This window comes from Convolutriloba macropyga, chromosome 9, assembly GCF_964194025.1.
Source record: "Convolutriloba macropyga chromosome 9, txConMacr16.3, whole genome shotgun sequence".
NCBI classification, from domain to species: Eukaryota; Metazoa; Xenacoelomorpha; order Acoela; family Convolutidae; genus Convolutriloba; species Convolutriloba macropyga.
The window spans coordinates 5,612,314-5,630,803 of NC_134476.1; the positions used below are offsets into that span (position 1 = coordinate 5,612,314).

At 38.5% G+C, this 18,490-nt stretch overlaps 1 protein-coding gene across 1 annotated transcript; it reads left to right on the plus strand.

The window, feature by feature from the left end:
* The first annotated feature begins 637 nt into the window (after positions 1 to 637).
* On the plus strand, positions 638 to 14,601 carry LOC142345579 (stalled ribosome sensor GCN1-like). The gene is made up of 3 exons (XM_075397699.1): positions 638 to 8,145; positions 12,072 to 12,293; positions 13,979 to 14,601. The coding sequence occupies exons 1-3, from the start codon at positions 642 to 644 to the stop codon at positions 14,272 to 14,274; spliced, it is 8,022 nt and encodes a 2,673-aa protein (XP_075253814.1). The 5' UTR covers positions 638 to 641; the 3' UTR covers positions 14,275 to 14,601.
* The last annotated feature ends 3,889 nt before the right edge of the window (positions 14,602 to 18,490 follow it).

Consider the following 18,490-nt stretch of genomic DNA (forward strand, 5'->3'; position numbering starts at 1 on the left):
ATATCAAGTCCCACGGGCCGCTGAGGCATGGCCATGGCCATTAAGTATGTTGAAACATACGGGTAATAGCGACTGCTAATTTGTTGTCGGAATTGTTGATTGAACAAAAATATCAAAGTACATTGGGTATAATGGCGTTGGGTATATTGGCATTGGGTATAATGGCACTGGGTAACTTGTCCTGACACCGTATTTGTATTTAGCTTATTGTCTTGATTTTAGAATTGTTTAAAAAGTGACGAAATATAGTTAATGCGGTTATGGGCAAGATCAAAATAGAAGGTAAAGACCGATAAAGTCCGGTCATTAAGGCATAGTGTATTATGTCATCAAAGTCCATTAAAGAGATTGCTGGCTAGAATTAGTATCACGCTTAATAGCCTTCATTTTAGGAGCTGAATTAAGTGTGGCTTTGTAATCTAATTTAACTCTGCGCCAAACTAAAACACTTATTGACAATTCGAAAAAAGCCAGTCAATTTTAAGCTTTTCTGTTTCTGTTTCAATCCCGATTGGCCTCTAGGGAGTCAACGGCGGCTATTTTCCGGCAATCTGCATACTATGTTGTCGTTCGAATTTTGCGATCAAGTTTTTCGGATTATTTTTGTCCATTTATCACTTTTTACGATTTCAGGTAGAGAAATGGTAATGCAGAAGAATCTGAAACCGAAAAGCCAATCGGCAAATGCAACTGCTGTGATAGCAACTGAAAAATTGACCTCTAATGAAAGCGGAGATCATGACAAGTACAAGTCACAAGTTAAGGTTGATGCTCTACTCAAAGAGGGGCCTCTCAAAAGTACGTCAGCGGAACAAATTCGGGAAAACTGTCGGAAACTTATTTCGAAATTGTATCTGATGCAACCGAAACAAGTCGGTCAAATTTCTGATTTTGTACAAAAATGTCTAGAAATGGGACATTCTCAAGCGGTTTTGGAATCTTTGGTTCTAGTAACAAAATCTAATGTGTTCAACTTCTTCAGTTCGTGGAACTGTTTGGTTGCCATGAAGTTACTGTCAAAAGCTGTTGTTTATTATCATACTCGAGAAACTGACAAGAGACTAACAGACAAACAAGCCACTATTTTTGCTTCAACTTTCGAACTGCTTTTTTCGTCCGGTTTGAAACGAATGCGTAAAAAGGACTTCTATCTGTCGTTCAAGAATTGTTTACTGGAAACCTTTTCAAAATGTCTAGCGATGCTGGAAAAATGTTCCGAATCCAGTCAAAATGCAGCTGAAAGCCCGAAAGAGTTAAATTTCTTGGCGTTGCATCTCACTGTGAATCAATTCAAAAAGGAAAACGTTGACTTGAAATTATGTGCTAAATCTTTAGGATTTTTGAGCAGTTCTGGGAATTTGGAGGGTCAAAAATCACTTTGCACAGAAGTTCTGAATTGCTACGATTATGAAAGTTTTGTTAATATTCTTTGGCCGGAACTGAAACGGGCTTTAACAAGGCATGCCGAAAAAGCGCTACCTTCTGTGTGTGAAATCATGAAAACGACAAAAATTGATTTTAGTGAGAAGTTATCCGAGTTTTTCAACGCGTTTTTCGATTTCTTAATTGCTCAATCTAGTGAAGTTTCGTTGAAATCAGCGGAAGTTTTTTCAAATTTGTTCAAACATTGTTCACAATGGGAGTTTGTTGACAAATTAAGCGCAGAATTGTGCGCGATTTATGCTGGAAAAAGTGAGAAAAAATTGAGTTCAGCCACCCAAAAACAACTTATTCTGGACATCTTATCGCAAATGTCGTCAAATGCTGTCCCGGAATCGAAAATTGACCAGTTGGCATCGAATGTCTTGATTAATTTATCAAAACTTGTGAAAACAAACGACCCTTTGGTGCTTCAAACTGGAGTTTTGAATTGTATGTTAGCTTGGGTGGGTAAATTTAGCAAGAAAATTAGCCCTGAGTTTCTGGGATGGCTCAAAGCGCCAACTTGTAACCAAGCCAGCCCTCAAACCCAAACAATTTTGGCAAAAATGTGTTTGAAATTGTCGGAAAAGCCGAGGTTTGAAGAGCAGGTGAACGAATTGATACCGTTAAGAATCGAATTTCTCACAAAACAACAAAATGCGACTCTAACATTGAATCTGTTTCATGATTTAAGCGTAGATTTGTTGCTTCTAAGCAAATTCGCGGAAAATGAAGATTCAAAAGCTCTGACTGTTGTGAAGAATTTTCTCGGCAAAATTGATCTTTTGAACTCGATTCGTGTATTGAAAGTACAGCCTTCTACAAATTTGAGAGAAATTATTCTGTTGTTAGAACACGTTATTTTGCGTTTAGAACATTTAATCAAGCCTGATGTTGTTTTTCTGTCAATTTTGTGTATCTTGGCTCTTCATCGAAGTCATTCAATAAGAGCTGAAGCTTTGAAAGTTTTGAAAAAAGTGGCGAATTTGTTCGAAGTTGGAGTATTGGTTGAAATTGTAACATCCACGGTTCGTGAAATTTGGTCAGAATATTATAAAGAAATTGACGCAGCGTTTTTCGAACGAGAATTTGTGCCCGATATTAGCAAAGTTTCGAAGCAGAAAGAAAATGCTCGCGTTTTGTATGAATTAATTTTCGCCATAGTAAGTTCAGATTGGCATATTCAATCAAAACGTGAGTTATGTGCGGAATTTTTGACAATTTGCAACCAAGACGAAGTAAAAATTTGTGGCAAAAATTGGAAACATTTATGTGACTCTTGTTCAATTCCAAACAGCGAGCAGGGTTTAATTGTGACCAGGTATGTGCTAGCTAGAGAAAGCGTCGAAACTTTAGATTGTGCTGTTTTGCAAGCCTCTGCGAGTGGGTATGGAAAGTCTTTTGTTCAGCCAATTCTGAGCAAAGTTCTAAGTTTCCTGGAAGACTGTTGCTCGAAACAAGTTACGAAAGAAAATTACGAAATATTTAAAACGGCAGAAGGAACGGTATATGACCTGAATGTCTGGACCGATGTCAGTCGAATTGACCAGGAATCGAAGAATGTGAAACGTGAGGATAAAGGGATGTCGTGGAAAGAAGAGAAAGCGTTTAGAGAACTGTCGAAAGAACTGAAAGTGAAGGAGAAAAAACTGACCAAAAAGCAGCAAGACATCGTTGACAAAGCGTTAGCTAGAGAATCGGCTATTCGCGCGGATCTGAAATGCTATGAATTAAAAGTTTCAAAAACCTGCGAAGCTCTGAGAGCTTTATTTAAAGGAGCGCCTGAATTGATTGCGGCTAACTGTCATTTGATTATTCCCGTGCTGGCAAAATTATGCGCAATTCATATCGCGACGTTTCACGCGCAAAAATTAATCCACGAAATTGGCGCTCTTGTTGTAACTGAAACAGCGCTAAGTCAAAAATGGAATTCTTTGAGTCAAGCAGTTTTTAGAATCGCAAAAGCGCCAGAAATTAAAGAAGAGTTGAAATTTTTGCCCAAAGATGTGTTGGGTTGTGCTGAAATTGTAATGGACTATGTGAAATCTGAAGTCTTTCAGTATCAAGATGACGCAATCAGATCATTTCAGCTTCCCATAAATGTGTTCAACCTTTTCCACCCAACTTTTCACGAATCTATTTACGCGTTATCTGAAGACCTGGTGACGTCATCCGCTGAAAAATATGACGTCATTGAAGCGGTTGTTGCTATTTTTGACGTTCAGTTATCGGAAACTTCAGTCCAAAACTCAGCTGTTTTGCCAGTATCAAAAATGTTTAATAGTTTGTTTCACGTTCTGCAAGAATTTCCACCGGCTATTCAAGTTAAAGCGAAGCAAGTTTCGCGAAAATTGTGCGCTCTAGTTTTCAACTCCAAAGTTACTGACCCAAAGTTGACGGAAAATTTGTACCAATCGCTTCTGAGACCGTCTGTAACTATTCAATCGAGCGTTTTGGAGAGTTGCGATACTTTGGCAAGCTTATTAGTACCGCCTATAAATGATTTTGAAAGGTCTTTGAAACTGTTCACTTTGATTTATGCGTTGACATTTGACGAAGAACCAAATATTTCGAAAATGGCCGCTGAAATCTGGAACAAAATTCCTAATGAAAACTTTGAAGCGTTCTTGCCAGAACAGCTTTTGGAAATTGTGAGCACCGAATGCGTGAGTTTGAACAAGTCGGCGTCTATCGCGATGGGAAAAGTTATCGAAAATGATCAATCAATAGCTGCTGAGATTTTTGACGATTTGATAACCCTATTCCAAGCCAAAATTACGTTTGTTCCCGCGAAAAAAGATACTTTGGGAAGGATTATTAGCGAAGAAGTTCCGGATGTCTGGGAACCAAGATTAGGCGTTGCGGAATGTTTGAAGCAGGTTGTGAAATTTGTCCCGGAGTCAATTTTGGACTCAATGTTTGAGTTCTTCCTGCAGACGGGCTTGGACGATACAAATGAGCAGGTTCGTCAAGGTGTGTTAAACGCAGCTCAAGAAGCCTTGGACGTTTTCGGCCAGAAGAACTGTCGGCAGTTTTTAAAGGTACTGCAGGATTACATGGACAATGAGAATGGGTCCGTAATTGTGAAACAATCTGTAGTAATTTTGATGGGTTCTCTTGCGAAACATATGATGGATGATCAAGCCAAAATCAAACCGATTGTCTCGAAACTCATGGAGTCATTGAGTGAACCCTCGCCTTTAGTTCAAGAGGCGGTCGCCAATTGTTTGCCCAAGTTAGTAGACGCAATACGCGACGACTGCCCAGAATTGATATCCAAACTGTTGACTCTCCTGCTCACGACTGAAGATCCCTGCGAACGTCGAGGCGCTGCGTTTGGGGTTGCGGGTCTTGTCAAAGGTCTCGGTATAATGTCTTTGAAACAACTGCAAGTTATTAGCCAATTGCAGGAAGCGATAGAGGACAAAAAGTCGTGGAACCGACGAATTGGTGCTTTGCTTGGATTTCAAAGTCTGTGTTTGTTGCTCGGAAGAATTTTCGAACCGTACCTTGTCACTTTATTACCTCACTTGTTGATAGCTTTTGGTGATCCTCAGAAACAAGTTCGAGACATGGCCGAAGAAACGTCGAAAGTTGTGATGCAAAAATTAACTGTCCACGGAGTTAAAATCGTTTTGCCGACATTGTTGAAAGGACTCGAGGAAGAAAGTTGGCGAACAAAGGTCGGGTGCATCGAACTCTTAGGAGCTATGTCGCACTGTGCTCCGAAACAACTTTCAGCCTGCTTGCCGACAATTGTGCCAAAACTTTTGGAAGTCTTAAACGACTCACATCACAAAGTCGCGGCTTGTGCTAAGCAAGCGTTGAACCAAGTTGCCTCTGTTGTGAAGAACCCAGAAATTCAAGGCATATCTGCAGATATTCTAAAAGCGCTGAGTAATACGGCTGATGAAACGAAAAGGACGTTACAAATACTTCTCAAAACGAGATTTGTGCATATGATTGACGCTGCGAGCTTGGCTTTGATTATGCCGATTCTTGAAAACTCCTTCAAAGACAGATCTGCTGAAGTGAGAAAAATGGGATGCCAGATTCTCTGCAACATCAATACCTTATCAGACTCGAAAGACTTGAAACCGTACCTGGACAAGTTGATTCCAGGGTTCAAGACGGTTTTGATTGACCCGGTGCCCGAAATCAGGGCGCATTCTTCCAGGGCTTTGGGTTCATTGGTGCGCGGAATAGGTGACTGTATTTTGGAAGTTATGATGCCCTGGTTAAGACAAACTGTCGTGTCCAGCGTTAGTAATATTGATCGTTCCGGGGCTGCCCAGGGTTTGAGTGAGGTATACGCAGCTATTGGACCCAGTAAATTGCAGGAGATTTTGCCCCAAATTGTGTGCGAAGCTATGAACGTTGATCACCCCCCGCATGTGCGCGATGGCTACTTGTCTATATTCATTTTCCTCCCGTTGGCTTTTGGCTCGCATTTTGCATCGTACGTTGACCAGATAATTCCAGCTGTTCTTCAAGGTCTGGCTTCGGAAGTTGAATATGTTCGGGATTCCTCGTTTAAAGCTGGGCAGCAGATTATAAACCAGTACTCGACGACCTCGCTCGCGATATTTTTACCCGAGCTCGATAAAGGACTTTTTGATGAAAACTGGAGAATTCGATTAAGTTCGATCCAATTATTGGGCGATTTGTTGTTCAAACTATTAGGAGTTACTGGCAAAATGTCAACGGAAACCGAAGGTGATGATGACACGTTTGGAACTGAAAAGACTAACACAAAATTGTCAGAACTTCTGACACTAGAACGGCGTGATAGAGTTTTGGGTGGTCTTTATATGGGTAGAAATGACGTTTCACTACCAGTTCGTCAAGCATCGTTGCATGTATGGAAAATTGTGGTTTCAAACACTCCTCGAACATTGAAAGAAATTTTGCCTACTTTGTTTTCACTGCTCTTGGGAAATTTGGCATGTGACAGTGAGGAAAAGAAACAAATTGCAGCTAGAACCCTGGGCGATCTGGCCAAGAAACTCGGAGACCGTGTATTGCCGGAAATCATCCCAGTTTTGGAACGGGGCTTGAAATCGCCAGACACAGATCATAGGCAGGGTGTGTGTATTGGTTTGGGAGAAGTGATGGCCAGCACTAGTCGTGATCAAGTCCAGCAGTATTTGTCAATTATTGTCCCAACGGTGGAAATGGGGCTATGCGACCCGTTTGAAAGGGTTAGAATTGCAGCTGCAAAAGCGTTTGATAAATTGTACAATATAATTCATCAACAAGCGTTAGAAGAAGTTTTGAAACCGTTAATTCCGAAATTAACCGATGGTATTGTCGGCGAATACGCTACCGATGGTTTGAAACAAGTTATTGCAATTCGAAGTCGATCGGTAATGCCGTTTTTGATTCCAGAATTGACAAAACCTCCTGCAAACGTTGCAGCTCTTGCAATCATTGCACCGGTTGCCGGTGAGACCTTGAACAACCATTTGGAGAAAATTTTACCAGCTTTGGTGACGTCACTGACCAATTCGGAAAATGAAGATGAAGATTTGAAAGGAATGGTAATCTTGTTTGAGCAAATCGAGGAACGTCAAGCTGTCGCGTTTATAGTCGAGCATTTGCTCGGAGTTGCAAGCGAGCGAGCAAAGGAAACAAAATCTCTTGCTGGACTTAAACTTTTCAACAGCTTTGTTACAACAACTGAAATCAACTTATCAGATTTTTGTTCGGAAGTGTTCAAAGTTCTTCTAAGCTTGCTTGCCAATGAAAGTTCTGATGATGAGTTTTTAATGCTTGTTTACGATATTTTGACAAAGTTTGTGAAGAAACTTGATTCTGCTGAACAAATCGGCCAATTGTTCAACATACGACAAGCCGTTCGCCAAGCTTCACAGCAAAGCTCGACTGGTTTGATAAAAGGGTTGTGCGTCGCCAAAAAGGGAATCGGGGCTATTTTGCCCATCTACAGGGAAAGCATTATGAACGGGTCTCAGGAATCGAAAGAGCAAGCGGCTTATGGTTTATCAGAAGCTATCAAGGTAACAACCGCCGGAGCTTTACAGCATTTAGTTATCCAAATTACAGGTCCTTTGATTAGAATCTTGGGGGAAAGGTACTCTGTTAATGTCCGAATTGCGTTCTTGTCAACTTTGAATTTGTTGTTGAATAAAGTCGGAGTTATGTTGAAACCCTTTTTGCCTCAGTTGCAAAATACTTTCATGAAGGCAATATCGGACCCGAACGAAAGGGTGAAAATTAAAGGGGCTGAGGGTGTTGGGCTAATTATGGCGATTCATCTGCGTCCGGATCCGATTTTCACCGAATTGTTGAATATTGTCCAAAACAGCCCAGATGTACAAGCGCAAAGCGTAGCTTTAAACGCCTTGCAGCAAAGTGTTAAAGCGATTGGGCCGAAAATGAACCCGGCGATTCGAGACAAAATTTTTGCAGAAGTTTTGGCGCTACGGCAAAACGAAAGTGAAGATTTCAGAAAAGCGTGTGGGGGTTGTCTTGGAATGATTTCAGGATTTTTGCCTGAACAAAAGTTGAATGAAATTATGAAGGACGTTTTTCTGAATACAAGCGAAAGCAAAGGAATCGATCTGTGTCACTCGAATGCAGTTGCTCTATCTATTTGTTGTAAAAATCATTCGGAGAAACTTTTTATGCATAAAGATTGTGGGAAGTTGTTTGCGGCTGTGAGGGCATTGAGTCTCAGCAAAAATATCCTTCTATCGCAAGCTGGTTAGTTCGTTTTATAATGGTTTTAAACTTTTAACACTTTTAAAATTTGAGTCGATTCGCGGAGTTTGTTTCGTTGTCAAGACGTGCGGAAAAAACAACCAAAAGCGTTGTCTCAATAATTTTGGAAATCGTCGTTTTTAACTGTTCAAGGGATAATTTTAGCGGGTTTTCTTTCTTAATTTTTTTGTACAATCTATACACAATTCCAACTTGAGGGGAACAGAAGTTGGCAAACATCGGGGGCAAAACGTTGCTGTAAAATTTCTAAGGTGCTAATAGTCTCTACGATTTCTTCGTACATATTTGTCTCGTATTTCTCGCCATTTCTTTCTCGTACATTTCGTCTTTGTACTCTCGACGATCTCAACGTAGATTTCTTCCAGTGGACGCTGAGCACAAAAATTTTTAATACTTCGAGCTTCGTTTTTTCAACTTTTAATGGAATATTTCCATGTCTTTGTTTGGCTCTTAGTTGTCAACTAAGGTCACTCTTAGCTTTCAGCTTTGTCATTTTGTAATTCCAAGTGGATAAATTTGGAGACCAAAATTAAATTTCTGATAGCTTGCAAGGTAAGCTTTTTGTATTTTTTACTAAGAATCTATGTCATTCAGGCATTCAGGACAGTAACAACCATAATTTTCGAAAATTTTATTTATCTATTTTAAAAATTTTGATCGTTTTTTGCTTTTGGTTTCCATTGGCCACCGGGGATTTATTTATCTGGTTGGCCTGTTGTGTTGTAGAAGGCCAGAATAAAAATTTGAATTGGTGAATTGTGTTTTTTGTCAATTGTTTCCCAGCTTTTAGGTGCTAGTTAGGGTTTCTTATGGCTTACCGGCTTTAAACATTAACAACAACAGCGTTTACAAGATTACGAGCCCAAAATTGTGCAGTTTTCACTATTTTGTTGTTTTTAGAGTTTTTTAAATTAAATGAGTCTTGAGTTGATGTTGGTGACAGTTCATAAGGGTCCGTCCTGTGCAATCTAGAAGAATTCTTTCTCTTGTATGTTTTTAGGTTATAATATATTATTCGTAATGGCACCTTAGACGCAAAATTGTGCCTTTGCTTTCAGGTTTTTAGATGAAAATTTTTGCCAGTTGATTTCTGTACTTTTAGGGTCTAATAAGGCTATTTTGAAATCTGTTTTTGGGCTATTTGGCAGGTTTTGGTTTTAGGTTTCGGACAGGTTTTGGTTTTGAGGACATACGCTTCTAAACATAAGCAACTTAGTAATGTAAGCTAATTTTTTCAAAATTAAAATTGTTTCTGGTTTTTCGCTGCGTACCTCTTATGTCCAGCCAAATAAATGCTGGCCAGCAAGTTAATTGTTCTGTATGTTTTGGCATGAACAAATCGGATTGAAGACATAAGTATGAAGGATTTAAAGAATTTTCCGATGATTTTCGAGATTGTTCTCAAGACATGGATTCCAAGACGCTTTAGCAAGCCTTCGGTATTTTTTAATAGCCGCAAAGAGATAGCTGAGGCTGTTATTGACCTTCTCTTGTTTTTTTCAATTCAAAGAATTTGAATTGTATTGGGTCGCTGTATTTTTTCAAGATCTGTTCACACACTTTTTATGATTTTTGAAGTCAAATCGGAGTTGGGATTTTGGTCACGCCGAAAAAGGAAATGGAGCGAAAAAGCGAGTGGTTTTGTGGCGTGAATTTTTTCGCTCTATTTTTTAAGTAGAGTGATAAAACGGTGTTTGAACAAAAATTCGCTTTCTCGCTAGTGGTTTTTTGTTCACGTGCGGCAATTTCACTCTGATTTTTACTGTTTTCAATCTCTTGGATCCGATTTTTTCTAAATGATTTTCCAATCCATTCATAGTTCATTCTAGACCTAGTTTTTTATTAGAATCAATTTACATTTCTCGCTAGTGGTTTTTTGTTCTCGCTATCGGCATTTTGACGTTGATTTTCTGCTTTTATCTGATTTTTTAATGTTTTTTTCCAATTCACTCATAGTCCGTTCTAGGTCTAGTTTTTTGTTTAGTCGATGAAAATTCTTCGAATTGTACGTCAGGACTTGTCCTGCTATGTTTTTTTCTACGTCATGATGTTACGAACATATAACGTAACAATCACTTCAAATCTGCCTTTTGTTCATTCATTCATGCATTTTCAACTGAATTGCGTGTGTGACGTCAGTTAGTGGAGCAACTTTTTTTTTGTTCAATCGCGTGAATAAGTTTTTGGCCACACGTGACTTACCGCGCTCTCAAAAATGACTTCCTCACTCTGAATTTGACTGTTTTCTTTTTGATTCAAAGAAATAAGGTCTAGTGAATGTGTCACTCTAATTGATGGTCATTTGCGGGCAGCTAATAGAAGCAGCTATAAGTTATACCGATTCCTAGTCGAATTATAACATCTCAGCATTTTTTTAAAAATAATTTTTTTGCTCTTCTACATTTTTGAGAGTAGATCTACGAAGCTATTGCTGCTATTTTCTGGCAATCTTCCAGCTATGTTTACAAATATCTAATTTATGATCTTTTTTGCTTTTTTGCCTGCTTCTGCGTACCTCAAGTACGTCAAGTATGATTAATCTTAGATGCCTTGCTTTCTGCTTTCTTGGTTTTTTGTTTTGGATCAAAAGCCGTGGTATTCGAAACTGATCTCGAATGTATCTACAAATTAAATGCTATTATTTTTCTGAAATTTAGACTCGTAATGTTGAATTGGTCTGCTGGTCAGGTCAAGGAGTTTTTTGGTTTTTCGTTCAATCTTTTGTATTGTTTTTCAAGACTTCTGTTATCTTGTTTTATTACTCCGTCAGACAAAATTTTCGTTTCGCTTTACCTATTTTTGCCGTTTGTTTTTTTAAAAAATTAAAGTAATTTTTTTAATAAATATTTTTCTGAGATGAAGTAGTGATTACTACGTTCTCTGAAGCGTGCTGCATTCATGCTTAGATTTTTTGTTTCGAAGACATTGATACCAAGAAGCTCGAGCAATTTTTTGCGCTGATTTCTACTTTTTCAAGTTTTTGTTCTTTTGCCTACCTCATCTTGCTTGTTTTGCGTCATGCAGATTTTTTAATTTCTAGTTTTTCTTGCTCTTAAATTTCTGATAACTTGTGTATAAATACTTTAATCACAAAAGTATCTACTATTTATTAATTGCTCTCAAACAAAGTTAATTATAAGTCCTGTGGTGTTTTAATGCGATTTTTACATGATCGATTTTCTTACCATTCCGACGTTTCGCCCTCAAACACGGGATAAACAGGTAGCGCCTGGAGGGCATTAAAATCACTCAGAGCTTTTCGGCTTACTAGACTCAAAGAATGCCATTCACGAAATTTGTTTGAGGAGACAATTTCATGGTGTGAAGGGCGGTCCTTAATGTTAGATGTTTGACCGCCGCAGCAACTGCACCCCCGCACCAACCCTCCCCGCCACCCCCAGGACACCCTCTCGTCTTAAACGTCTTATTTCATTAAACGGTGTCTGTGTAGCTCGTGATGTTCAATTGATCTGCACAAACGGAAAAGATCCGCACAATTGGGGGCACAAACGGAAAAGATCCGAATATTCTTTTGCTAGGTTGAGTGATTTGATTTTTCCTCTTGTAAAAGGGAATAAACTGGTAAAGTATGCGGGTATTTGAATTTTGTTATCTGCCCCCAAACCCCCCTCCCCCGGTAAACACCCTGTTACACGGTGCAGCTGGCCTGTACTGAACTTTAAGCTAGCTAGAATCAAGACCAACGCCTTGACTGTCAAATATCTCGAGAGCTATTCCCCCGACGGTAGTCGTTTATCTTAGTTTAAATTTTATTGGTGGTCTATAATAACTTAAAATGACGTCATTTGAAGCACGCCAGTGAACCTATCCCCTCCTCCTCCCTCCCCCCCCCCCCCCACGAGCAAGTTTTTGTTGGCTGACTGATCTGGATTGATTGGCTGATGTAGGCATGTCATCTTGTACCTACATCTTCCACTCCATCCTCAAGTGCCTCAACACAAGCGGGGATCAGTCGGAGGAGGACGAGGAGGTACAGCAGGTTGTGAGAGAGGTATTGAGTGTGAAAGACCTCTGTGAAGCAGTGAAGAGTTGCAGTTCTGCTCAGAGTATGGATGTAAGACAGTGGCTGTCGAATTGTCTAGATGTTCTCTGCCATGACTCTGTTCAGTGTAAGTTCATTACTTGAAACAATCATAAGCACATTTTAAAATGCCGAAAGTCTGCAGTGCCAGAAGTCAAAATGCCAGAAGTTGCTACTTAGCCAGAAGTTGAATTTCGTTGACTTTCGTTATTTTAAAACGTGCGCGTTTTAGTGTTTTAAGCATGGTTAAGTGACTCTGCAGAAGTCACTTCGAAACTCTGACTTAATATCTCGAACCGCTTCGTGGTTCTCGATAAACGCCAGAAGTTATCAGTGACTTCAAGCAGAGTCACTTAACCATTACTTGAAACAATCATGTGCAAGTGCTGAAATTTCAGGTCTCTGAACAGTCAAATTTCTCTTTGTCACATTTCAAAATTTGAAAGTTGCGTGGCCCAAACAAGGTTTCGTGACTAACATTTCGAGTGGCGATGCGGTTTTTGTTAGCGTTTATATTTTACGAGCAGTTTATAGGATGCTTTTTTGTAGCCTTCGCGCTTGACAAACTTCTGAATATCTTTGGTTAACTTCGGAACTTTGGTTTAAAAATAGATGCATGATCATTACAGCTTAAAATCTTTTATAGCTGCGAAGCTGTAAGCTGAGCGTAGCTATATTGCGGTGCTCTTGGTTTTGGTTTTCTTTACAATTCAAAGAATTTGAATTGTATTGGGGCGCTGTCTTTTTTTTAAGATCTGTTCACACATTTTCATGATTTTTGAAGTCAAATAGGAGTAGTGATTTTGGTCACGCCGAAACAGGAAATGGGGCGAAAAAGCGAGTGGTTTTGCGGCGTGAAATTTTTTCGCTCTAATTTTACGGTAGACTGAGAAAACGGTGTTTGAACAAAAATGCGCTTTCTTGCTCATGGTTTTTTTGTTCATATGTGGCAATTTCATTTTCATTTTTACTGTTTCGATTTTTTGGATCTGTTTTTTTTCTAAATGGTTTCCTCAATCCATTCATAGTCCGTTCTAGGTCTAGTTTTCTGTTTAGTCAATGAAAATTTGGGTCTTTCCCATTATAGCCCCCCCCCCCCCAGTTTAGTGGTCAGATAACCTATAGCCCCCCCCCAATCATGGTAATTATACCATATTGGGGGGGGGGGGCTATAATGGGAAAGAACCGAAAATTCTTTGAATTGTACGTCAGGACTTGTCCTGCTATGTTTTTTGTTTCGTCGTCTGACGCCCTTTTTTCGTTTGACATTTGTTCACACAGCAAAGCTGAAAAAGTCAAATTTTCTGAATGACTTCTTCCTCTCACTAACGGCATTTGCGCGCGTGACGTCATTTCTCACTCGCTTTGCGAAAGTTTTTAGGTTATTTGCGTGATTAGACTTTGATCATACATGACCTACCTCACTCAATAAAATGGCTTTTGCACTTTAAAACTTAAGTTTAATTTGAATTTGTTTAAGGTCAAAGGAACTCATAGGTGCAGTAAAGGTCCCTTATAAGAGTCTTCTGTGGAATGACTTTATAGTTTATCGCTGAAGGTTTTTTAGCCTAGTTTTTTGAGCGGCGTCGATTTTTTTTTCAATTTAGATCTGTATCTGTTTCTATCTCTATTATATGGCACGCAGGTCTATTCTTTCGCAGCTATTCCGGAAATCTGCCAGCTATGTTTTGCATCTAAAAGGATTTTTGTGTTTATCTGAACACATCAAAGTTTTGGAGTAAATCAAAATAAAAACAGTTCTATTTTTTCTAGATTTCAACTTCACTGAACCGCCTAAATCAAACTTCAACCTGGAACTCTTCATTGCCAACGAGTTGCTCCGGCTCTTAGATGACCCGAACTCAATGGTAAAGTTCAACGCTGAAACCTCCTTGTGCAGATTGTTCGACCTCCAGAAAGAACAGCCGAAATTACCTCCAGTTGAGAACGAACAATTTGTAAAACTTCGAGAACAGCTTTCGCCTCTGTGTGCTAAAATGAGACAAAAATTCAAAACTCGTTCACTCGACACGCCAGCCGATGTTGATGTAAGCAGTTTGAATCTGTGAAAATGTTAGTTGTTGGTGATAAAATTAACTGATATATTCTCGATTTTGTTCGAGTACTTACCTTATTCTCTTGGTATTTGAACGTCTGCTAACTGGATTGAAGATAAATTTACAAATGCTGTTTCTGAGTTTTTATTCTTGTTGAAATTTTCAGTATGAGCAGAACAAAATCGATGTTATAATTATTGTGAACTTTTACAGATACGGAAACAATTGTTAAATTACAAATTGTTGAAGTTTCAAATTGCAGAGGCGATTGAAGTAACAGCAGCTGTCTGAACTTTAATCCAATCTAAATTGTATTATCGGAAGAAAGTTTTGTTCTAACCCGTTCTTACCAGATCAGTCAAGGAATTTAAAAGACCAAATTTCACAAAAATACGAAATTTTTATAATCTTGTCAACGTTTCTTGATAGCTGTAAGCTGAACGTAGCTATATTGTGGTGCTTTTGTTTTTAAATTCAGAAGAATTAGAATTGTCTTTTTATAGCTGCGAAGCTGTAAGCTGAGCGAAGCTATATTGCGGTGCTCTTGGTTTTTTTTTGTTTCGTCGTCTGACGCTTCATTTTCGTTTTACATTTGTTCTAGAACATTCTGTCTCGTCACTGCTTAAATGGCTTTTTCGCGCTTGATTTCACCCTTTCTGCGTGACCTAAATTGCGGTTATTCAGAAACAGAATCTGTTCCTAAAACAAATTTGATTGTAAGAAAACAGATTGTATGGTCCGACAGCCGAGTGGTTAAGGCGACTGGCTGTTAATCCGGAGATCGCCGGTTCGAGACTCGACAGGGAAAAATTTTTTGCACCCAAAAACAACCTCCTTTGAAATAAACTTGGTAAGTTTTATAGGTGGCGGCGATAACTATTATCAACTCACTTCTGTATCTTTTTCCATCTGTATTTTACGGCACGCAAGTCTATTTCGCAGCTATTCCGGCAATCTGCCGGCTATGTTTACAATCTGCAAAGTTTTCATTATTGCTGCTCTTTTTTACTACGAGTAGCCGAGATGCCTTTCTAATCAATAATTTTTGAAAATAATTTGAACCAAGAAATGACTCATGTGTTAACCATAGAAATGGTTTGACTGTTGAACGAATATGAACAGCTAATCGAGGAAGCGTCTTTTGTTCATATCTGTTTTCGAGAAATTTTCAGACAATTTATTTACGTGCGTGCAGCCTTTTCAGGCAACTTGAGGTTTTTGGATCTTTTTCATATTCAAAAGGTTTCAGTAGGCTTAAGTAAAAATATGCAGTTTGTTTCTATACTCTTTTAATTTTTTTTGCTAATTGAAAGTAATTTAACGCAATTTTAATATTTTTTAATGTATAGCATTTATTTGACATTGAATACGTCTGTTGCTTATATGCATTTTTTGTTATGAATTATTGCAGTTTTGTTGAATGAAATCAGTTATAAGGTTTTCTCGAGAAACTTTATGCGCACGCACATCGAAAAAAGGAACTAACATTTTGTCATTTTCAAAGTTCTTGAGTATATTATAAACTTGTTAAATAATTTTGCGCAGGTTTTTTATAGCTGTAGGCCGAGCTATATTGCGGTGATCTTGGTTTCTACGACTGGAATTGTTATGGTGACCTATTCTGAAGTCAAAAGCCGCACGTAAAAACAAGTTTTTAGGTTAATCTGTTGAACAGAAATCAAAATCAGAGCGAAATAGAGTGTTCTTTTTTTCATGCAAAAATAAGCGAGCAAAGTTTTTAAAAATTTGCTAAGCGAGTGATAGTTTTGATCTTTTGAGGTTTTTTCAAAGCGGGTTTTTGTTAGCCAACAATATGTTTAAACATCTATAAATGGGGAGTTGCAAAACAGCGTGGGAAGGGGCGCTAGCAGTAAAGATCACGTTTATTCTTTTTATTGAAAAGATGCTTGACAAAAATTTACACATACAATATTGAGTACTAAGCAGAGACTTCATGATACGCTCACTGACATTAAGTTAATAGCCAATTAGAAGAACATGAAGCGTTTTGTTTCATGATATACATATGTATGAACGTTCTCTGTCACACGCGTGATAGTACAAAGATTTTCGTTGAACCTACCTCCGCTCATTTGAATTGATTGAGCTGCCATTGAGGTTTTTTAATAAAGGGATGATCGTTGGCTGGGCTTATGGTTCTTGTCATATTTTGCAATTTTGAGCAACTTTGAATAATTGAGGCTATTCTTAGCGTCACATGCTTGGTCACTGAATAGTTGCATCTCCGAAACAAAAGACTTCTCTTTCAGCTCCTTGACGTGCCAGTTGTGAAAAGTATATCCCGCAGCTAGTAACGCTCATAAAATTAACTGCCATTTCGAGATTTTGGTTCTCCATTAATTAAATCCCTTTTTAAATGGCAAATTGTAGACCAAACATCAGGCTCCAGGAAAAAAAAACAATTTTTTGCCACTAAATTGCGCAATTGGTGCAACCAATTTTCTGTTGCCGCTTCAGCCTGCCCGGTTTGCTTCTCATATGACCCTATTTTTTTGCAGATTGTTCTTTTGTCATCGCATTGAGAGGTTTTTCTGGGTGATGTTTTCTCTTTTGGCGGCCAGCTAGATAATACGGGAATGATCGTCTAGATGCTTTTGGCATCCAATATTTTCGCTTGCATCTAGCTGGACCCTCTCAATCTTTTTGCTGGAATCACTCATTTTATCTTCTGATTTAGCTCCCTCAATCTCTTGAAAAAAGCTGATAAGAGGTAATTAGGGTTATTGGAACCTTTTTGGAATTCAAAGCACAGGGCGAAGTGGCATCCTCAGTTTAGGTAACTTTTTTTCCATACAACCTTGCTGGTTATGATTCGGTGGACCCTAATGCATCATCAACCTTAACGGAAAATTCAAGTTTTTCGAGACCCCAGCCCTCAAATAAATTGCTGTTTATTACGGAGATATCACTAACTACATTTTATAAATCCTATCAAACAAAATATGAAGCAATTATTGCAAACGTGATCTTTGATGCAAATTTTTTGCTTGTCTCATTTTAGAACTTTTTCGATTTCAATTCCCAAGTGAATTTTTCACGCTTCTTTTCGATTTTTAAGAATGATCTGAGTTGCGCGCATTCAGAGTTCGTGTCTTTGCTATTATAAAACCGATTGATAACAATGTTTGTTTATAAAGCGTGTATAGTAATAATTTTAACACTTTTTCAAAAAGGCAAAAAAATTGAAAGAAATCGGGCTTTGAATTTTTGTAAAGTGATCAAAAGCGAAAAGAAGATGCATATCAGATTGAAAAAAGAAATTCACTTTATGAAACTGCTGCTAGTTAGCTTGTTAAGTTTCCAGGATGTATTTTGTCTTGCCCTCCCCGCCTCGCCGCGTAGAGGGTGCAGTGATGATATTCAGTGACAAGGCAACAAAAATACCAAAGACATCCGAAAGTCAAAATTTTACGTTTATCTCATGGGATCTTTTCCCTTCGTGCCACCTAGCTTAGTGGGTTCATAGTAATTGAACCCCCCCCCCCCCTGACGTACGTGCCATAATGTTTTTAATTACCGTAACTTTTACATAATGTTTTGCTATTTAAAGACACGTGCTCTGTAAATGGGGTTGCCTTACGTTTTGTGGGGGGAACTAACGAAAAAAATCCATTCTATAAAGTCAAAAACCATTAACTCCCCATTGACACCTGAAGTCAGTTCCAATGAAGCAATGGAAACTTCATGCTTCATTTTTTTTTTACTTTTTACTCGCCTTACTACTCCAGTGTAAAAATGTGAAAACAGTTCTGAAAAGAGATATCGCGCCAATTCAATCCAAATTCTTGAAACTTAGAAAAAAACTGCTTAAATCCTGAAAGACAATACACGGTATTGGACAAACGCTACAATCCTTGCTACCATCAGCATTAGACCAAACTTTTTCTGACTCACAGCAACAAATGTACTGAAACGCTCAAAAAACTTCATTAAAAGAAGGCGTAGCTGAGAGATCTTCCAATACTCAAATCATTAAAAAAACACATATGACTAGTTCTCTCAACAAAATGCAAAAGAATCCTCTTTGGATGTCCTTCTTTGTTTGTGTTGGTATAAATTCTGCTCAAAACCAAAAATTGTTGATCTTAAAAGGCAGATAGTCCAGGTTTTTAGTTTGTTCAATTCCTTGGTTTGTCTATCTTGGTGTTTTGCTGCTGTTTTTTGCAATCAAGGGAGTTGGATCGTATTTGTGCGCTGTCTTTTTCTT

What these genes read in the sequence shown, in the direction of transcription:
- LOC142345579 (XM_075397699.1), top strand. Translation starts at nt 642, where the DNA reads ATGGTAATGCAGAAGAATCTGAAACCGAAAAGCCAATCGGCAAATGCA. An exon ending in TATCCTTCTATCGCAAGCTG is followed by an intron (nt 8,146 to 12,071) that starts GTTAGTTCGTTT and finishes TGGCTGATGTAG; the next exon opens with GCATGTCATCTTGTACCTAC. An exon ending in CTGCCATGACTCTGTTCAGT is followed by an intron (nt 12,294 to 13,978) that starts GTAAGTTCATTA and finishes TATTTTTTCTAG; the next exon opens with ATTTCAACTTCACTGAACCG.